The sequence below is a fragment of the Vigna unguiculata genome, chromosome 9, assembly GCF_004118075.2.
Source record: "Vigna unguiculata cultivar IT97K-499-35 chromosome 9, ASM411807v1, whole genome shotgun sequence".
NCBI classification, from domain to species: Eukaryota; Viridiplantae; Streptophyta; class Magnoliopsida; order Fabales; family Fabaceae; genus Vigna; species Vigna unguiculata.
In genome coordinates this window covers 36,194,012-36,201,517 of record NC_040287.1, presented here as the reverse complement: position 1 = coordinate 36,201,517, position 7,506 = coordinate 36,194,012, and the positions used below count along the sequence as shown (strand labels likewise).

General features: G+C 38.3%; 1 protein-coding gene across 1 annotated transcript; it reads right to left on the bottom strand.

The window, feature by feature from the left end:
• Positions 1 to 1,822: 1,822 nt before the first annotated feature.
• Positions 1,823 to 5,723, bottom strand: LOC114162349 (receptor protein-tyrosine kinase CEPR1). The gene is made up of 2 exons (XM_028046207.1): positions 2,998 to 5,723; positions 1,823 to 2,507 (listed from the first exon to the last, which is right to left on the bottom strand). Exons 1-2 carry the CDS (start codon positions 5,501 to 5,503, stop codon positions 2,122 to 2,124), a joined length of 2,892 nt encoding a protein of 963 aa, XP_027902008.1. The 5' UTR covers positions 5,504 to 5,723; the 3' UTR covers positions 1,823 to 2,121.
• Positions 5,724 to 7,506: the final 1,783 nt, after the last annotated feature.

Genomic DNA, 7,506 nt, shown 5'->3' with positions numbered 1-7,506 from the left:
TTTGGGATTGAATTGAAAGAAAAATTTCCTGCCATTTGGGAATGAAGGAACCCTAATCTAACAATAGAGGCCAAATATTCGTCAACAGTGCATTGGAGTGTTTGACCTTTAGTAGCACGGGACAGGACAAAACTCGACAAGTGACAGAAACTGTTCCATTTGATTAAAAAACACAACCTCTGAATGAACATTATATTCAGAATTTTTCAACCGAGACAAAAAGATACAGGGAAATGATTTTAGACCCATTTTAAACTCTCTCGAGACGTGGGTGCGCCACTAGTTTTTTCTACTATGATAAGAAGAGGTGAGGCATATACAAATTCTGAAGTGCCTAAGTTGGCAATGTTCCCAATGATGTCAACAACGACAAATTGATCAATCACCCATTGAAACCTGAAATTATTTCGAGCTAAGGCCATATTAGACTTGCCCTGTTTACTAGGATTTTAGACCCTGGTAGGGTACACGTACACTCATTATGTTAACAGATAATGTAATGGGTGTAATGCAAGTGCAATGTTTTTTGTGTCATTGGTCGGGTTGACAATTATTGTCTTCATAGTGCATCATTTTGGTTTGTCTGGTAACGCACAGTTACCAATTGGTCATGAGTTTGCCATTTTACACTGAGACATTGGAGTTAAATTCATAGTTAAGAATTCCTTGTACGAAACATGTATGTTAATGTTGTGTTCTTCTTGCAAACATCAATTACTTTTGATGAGTAACTGTTTAATTCAGTGAAAGTCAAGTTCTGATATTTGGAATATATATATATACACATACAGTTCTGACTTTTATGAGGGGTTATAGTCCATAAATGAATAGAATATGCAGTGATAATTAAATCTGGTGCAGGGTATCAGAGTGTCTCATCTGAAATCCTCTGGTTCCTATTGTACTTAAGGAGAGAACATACCTGTCCTCAATTTAGCTTCCTCTCACAGCCAAGCATGCTTTGGAAGTTGATGCCTTCTGTCTTTTTTGTTTAAGAAAACTATTCTTACCGAACCTTCTAACTTTTATGCTTTATGGCCTCTCCACCAAGCCTAAAGAAATGTTGCGTTTGTGAATCTCATTCTTCTAAGGTGACCCCGCCATCCACTCATAAAGCACATGAATGTACAGAAACTCAGATATATCATATAATTGTACCCACACGTGTGACTCACTCACTCTGCATACATGTTTTTCATACAAGGTACCAACCATGTGCTACTGTTTTTCATTATGTTGCTATTTTCTTCCTCATTTCCTTAAATATGGTTATGATTTTGATTGGTTTTGTATACTGATGTTAGCACAGAGAGGTGTTAAGTTAAGAGAGTTTCTGTCTAATGTGACTTTAAAAAAATCTTCTAAGGGGGATTCAACTTTCATAGCTCACTTCTGATGTTTAGATTGCTCTATTCCTCATGGCCTGATTCTAAGAAAACAATAATCTCTACTTGAAAAGGATTCAAGAGGAAAAAGGAAAAGCTTAATGGTGCTGCTTTCTTCTCTTTCACTGGCTAAAATGGCAACAAGATGCTCTCATCAATCAATCATTCCATTCATCTTTATTTTCCAGTGGATAGCTTTGGCAAAGGGACCCTCCACATACAAATAATGCCACAATATTGTATTCAGAATCTGGAACCCATTTTGATTTTTTTATGTAAAATATAAAAAGAAAGCTCTTTGCGAATCACGACCTTCCAGTCCTCACAATCACAACATATATGCTCCTTTTTTTGGAGCCATCTTGCATCGCTCAAAATAAAAGTGTTGATTGATACAAGAGAAAAAAAACCCAAATTCCACAAGGCAAGTTGGCAAATGCTTTCCAAAGTGGGGCTGTATGAAATATATATAGATATAGAAACTGTACATTACCTTAAAGCTTAGCTTCAAATTTTTACAAGATGTCAAAACTCAAAGACAGTAAAAGGGAGAAGCTACAGAGAGAAGAGTCATAGTCAAAGATAGAATCTACAAACTACTTGTCTAGAACAAAAAAGAAGATTATACTAATTTGATCTCACTTCTACAGTGAATCTCTCAGTTTCGTTACATCTATAGAGAGATTGCTTATGTTTAGCTGTCACATGCTCCCTCTTACCCTTTAAGCTACTCAAATTATAATTCATATGGTTTCTTTACATTTGAAACATCTTTGGTTGACAACTTGCAAGAATCGGAACCGCGTGGCTCTGCCTCAATCAGAAGCTGAACAACCTCTTTCATGGTTGGTCTACTTGTTGGGGCCTTGTAGGTGCAGCGAATGGCAACCCGCAACACTTTGATCATGTCATCCTTGAATGAACATGATAACCTCGGATCAAAAACTTCGCTTGGTCTTGCCCCCTCCTTGCCTTCTACTTTGTTGGAAACCCAGAAAACAATGTTTCTGTTCTCTCCAAACTCTGCCTCCACGGGCTTCTTCCCGGTTAACAGTTCCATCAAAATCACCCCAAAACTGTACACGTCGCACTTGGTGGTGGCCCTCGATGAATATGCAAATTCTGTGACAGCCATAAAAACATGCCCAAAATAATATTCAGCGTTGGGAACATCAAAAAGATGACACAGAAGTTAACACATGACTAATTGTCCAACCCCCACGTACCACCTATGTATTTTTGGTACAAAGTACTACTTATATTTTAACATTCATATCTGCACCTCAATTATTTACATGGTAGTACCATGAGAATATCCAAGCAGCACTTTTGGCTTAAAACAAGCCTGAACGCTAATAGTCAATGTATTCTTAATCATCTACCAATTTTTATGCACTGCAAAAGTTGTTTACCTAGTTAACTTATCAGACATCACATTAGGTTCAACTTTTGTGGTAGTTATTGTAAACTCAACAAATTTATCATACTGAATCATTTCTGTTGTATAAAAACTCCTTTGCTCTATCATTTAAGGAAAACATATGATGGTAGTTTGCAGAAATGAATTCTTTACTGAGATTTAAATGAGTTTTGTGGGAGAAACAGAAACTACCTGGGGCTAAGTAACCGTATGTTCCTGCAATGACAGTTGTGGTGGAATCCTTCACTCCTCTTGCTTGCAAAACCTTGGCAATTCCAAAATCTGCAACCCTGGGTTGGTAATCGACATCCAACAGGATATTGGTTGACTTGATGTCTCGATGGATAATAGGAAGAAGCAAATCATGGTGAAGGTACGATAAACCCTGTGCAATTCCCAGTGCAATTCTATAACGAGTAGGCCAATCCAAAAGGGTCCAACCCTTGTGCAGGGAATCCCAAAGGTTACCATTTGGCATGTACTCATAAACCAACAAGCTGCAGTCAAAACTGGAGAAGCAGCAGTATAGTTTCACTATGTTCTTGTGCCTTATGCTTCCTAAGGTCTCCACCTCTGCCTTCAATGCCTTGTCTACAAACAACCGATCCTCTGGAGTCGAATCCTTGGACTTGCGACTCCACAGCCTCTTCACTGCGACAATATCACCACTTTTCAACTCAATCTTGTACACTGTCCCGGACCCTCCATGCCCCATTATGTTCTTGTCCACCAAGGACTCAACGATCTCCCTTTGGTCGAACGAGATCTTGTGGAAGCTCTTAACGTCATAAGAGAAAACCGATGAAGACAGTGTCTCCTCATGTTCCACTGCAGCGGTGTCTTTGCTGCACCTACGTTTGAGAAACAAGGCAGACCCAATAAAGATCAAAACCACTGACACCCCAGCTATCCAGATGGTGTTGATCCTCTTGTTCTTGTAGGCACTTGCACATATAGGGAAGTTTCGATCCGATGAATTAGCATACACCGGTAGAACACACAAACCAGGATTCCCTGCAAAACTTTCCACCAACCCTCCTTTGACCAGTTTGGGAGGAATTGGACCCGAAAGCATGTTGTGCGAGAAGTTAATAGAGTTTGGTAGCAGCACAGAGAGGCTTTCAGGGATGCTCCCAGTTAGAAGATTGTTGGAGAGATCAAGAAGGTTGAGAGACCCCAATGAAGAGAGTGAACCGGGGATGGAAGAATTCAGCTTGTTCCCTTGCAACATAAGCAAATTGAGCCTTCTGAGGTTGCCTATTTCGGAAGGGATTGGACCAGATAGAAGGTTGTAACTGAAATCTATTTTGACCAGACTAATGGCTCGAGATATTGTGGGAGTTATGACACCTGAAATTTTGTTCCTCTGAAGGAACAGTTCAGACAGGTTTCTAGAATTCCCGTTAATCTCAGGAATTGGACCATTCAAGTTATTGTTACTGACATCAATGATTGAAACGTGTGGTAAACCAAGGAGTCCCGCGGGAATGGAACCCTCCAAACGGTTGTTACTCACTCTAAACCTCAACAGCATCATGCAGTTGGCATAACTCTGTGGTATCTCTCCGGAAAACATGTTATCCAGAACGAGAAAGTACTCTAGCGTACCACCCTTGCAAACCTCGGTTGGCAACGGACCAGAAAATTTATTCTCCGACAAGTCAAGAAGTAACATTCCAGAGAACTGTCCCAGTTTCTTGGGAACCTGTCCTACAAGGAAGTTGTCGTACAGAGACAGCATTCTTAAAGCTGTTGAGTTTTCAATCGCACCTGGGATTTCTCCTGTGAGGCTGTTGTTGTAGAGCTGCAAGACCTGAAGCTTGGGGAGCCTACACACCGATTCAGGGATGCTCCCGGTAAACTTGTTCACTGACATATCCAAATCCACGAGCTCCGTGAGGTTCCCCAACTCCTCCGGAATGTTCCCAACGAGATGGTAGTTATAGTAAAGCTCAAGCTGTCGGAGGTTCTTCAGCTGACCAAGCTCTTTCGGAATTTGTCCCGTGAGGAAATTCCCACTCAGCTCAAGATCGATGAGGGAAGTTATGTTCCCTATGGACGCAGGGATTTGACCATGCACCATGCACGTGGTGAGCACCATGGACTTGAGGTTTTTCAACCTGTCAATATCTGCAGGTAGCTGCCACAGGTTGAAGCCTCCGTTTTCATTGAAGTTTAGCACCTCGAGGTTGGTGAGGTTGAACACTGACATGGGGAACTGGCCGGTGAAGGAGTTGTAGGACAAGTCGAGAATCCTTAGAGATTTCAGGGAAGAGAAATCTGGGAGCGTGCCGGTCTGGGACATGTGGTTCATGTTAAGCTCTTCCAAGTGGGAACAGTTGAGGATTGTGTCTACGTTGAACTTGAACCTGGTGTGGCCGAGGCGGAGAACACGTAACTGTGGGAGGTAAGAGCATGTATCTGCCGGGAACTTTCCGGTAAGTGATGACCAACCTGAAAGGTCGAGGCTGATAACGTCACCTTCGGTGTTGCAGGTAACTCCGGTGAAGCTGCACACGGGTTTTCCGGCGTCCCAATTCATGGGGTACTTCCCGGAGAGAGAGAGTTTCATGAGAAAGAAAAACTGTGAGTGGTTGTTGGTGGTGCCACTGGTGATGATAACCTGGGAGAGTGATAGGGTGGTGGTGGAAACGATTAGTATAGTAGAGAAGAGGGTGATGAAGGGATGGTGGTTCATTTTGAGAGAAGAAAAAAGAGGAGAGGTGATTGTGGTTAGTGTAATGGTTGCAGGGAAAGAAGAAGGGTGTAAGAGATGTATATAAGATATGGAATGGTTGAGTGGATCACTTAGGGAAGCAGTGACAAGCCTTGATGATGAAAAAGCAGGTTCTTGCTCAAGTACTACTGCTGGGAGAAGTGAACATCTTTGGTAAAGAGGCTTTACGTTTATACTCCACTATCACTGCCTCATCAAAGAATAACATCAGTGCATGTGTACTTTATACTCTCCCACCACCTGTTACAATGTACTCTCCTTCTAATATAATCATTCATACAGTACATTCAATCGTCTCACATCGCTTAATAGTTAACCTTTTAAAATATATTTTAAGATGATAAAATTTCAAACTTTAAAATCTGATGATTGATTTTAACGATGTTATTCTCTCTTTCTGATATAATCATTCATACTTTCTGATATATTCAATAGTCTCATCTGACTTAATAGTAAACACTTCAAAACACTTGTTAAGATGATGGAGTTTCAAATTCTAAAACAAACAATGTGATGATTGATCCTAACGATATCACTCGATGGATTTGAATCTTTCTATTTCTTTCGATCAAACCAGACCACATGTCATTATTTTCATATATAAACTAAGCTTAGAAAGAAAGTACATATGTTGATGTAGTTTTTGAGAGGATAAGAGAGAGTATGAGTGATGACGAGTAGTGATAAAGAGTTTTTGTAAAATGTTGTTGCGATAATGGTGTTTGAAAAAATGCATACTGTTTTGACAATGATATTTTAATGTTGTGGTATACATAGTTTGGTAGTGTAGAGGATAGAATGAAGTGCATCTGATACTGATGAGCGTATATATGTATTTGGAAGAAAAAAATAATATTGTTGAGACAGAGAGAGGGTGTGATCCACATCTTTCTGATGGATTCCAATCGTAGCCAATTAGAAAGATATATCCCACTTCAATAACAAAAGCAGAGATGGAAGCGAACAGATGCATTTTTAGTGCTCATCATCCAACTTATAATTTCTTTTTTCACTTGCTTTAAACAGATTAGAACAAGTTCTCATCATTAAAAATATATTCACACGACCAAAAGTTTTGCATTTATTTACTCTTAGTACGCTGCTGATATTTTAACGACCATAAAAAAATAAGAGCATTTCACAATTTAAAATATTAATATTTTATACTGATATACATTTTTATATTATAATTTTCCTTGCTCTCATGAGTGTGTGCGTGTCCCAGTATTGATATATATATATATCATGCTTGAGCTTTTATTTTTGAACAGTAGACTACTTTGCTTGTGGTTGACCGTGGTGGACATAAGTTGTAAAATTTATAATCATTTCAACAGTTACCATTTCATTGGATTAGGTAGTGGTATGGATTGAGAGAAGGAAGATAAAAAAATGAACTTAAATGAGTGAAAATTTTATAAATAGTTTGATTGATATAATAATAAAAGAAATTGTAAATTGATAGATTTATAAAATGATCAAAGTGCATACAGACAACCTACTTGTAAAGTGACCACATTTATGTAAAATAATCTATGTTAGGTTGACTTTTTTTTTTGTCTTATATATAATCCTTTTCTTTTCTTATTAGTATAATATGCAAACTTCAACTAGGGTGATTATGGATTGAATCAATCCAAATATAACAAAATAAATCGAATCTAAAATCTAAATTCATTATTTTAATTATATTAAATTGATTTATATTTTTTCAATTTAATTTAAATTAAATGTCTATTATATTCAATTTGTCAATTGTGTTATTATGTGCCAGTTTTAAAGGGCTTAGATTCGTACCATTATATTTTTTTATTTATAAATGTATAATTCTATGCGGTTCATTTTATGTTTCTTTCTCCTTTTTATTTTAATAAATTCAACGAATGATCAATTTACCTCATCAATTTGACATGGGATTTGTCTAACTTGAGTTGTTCCCGACAATGTAAATTTAATGTCTTGAT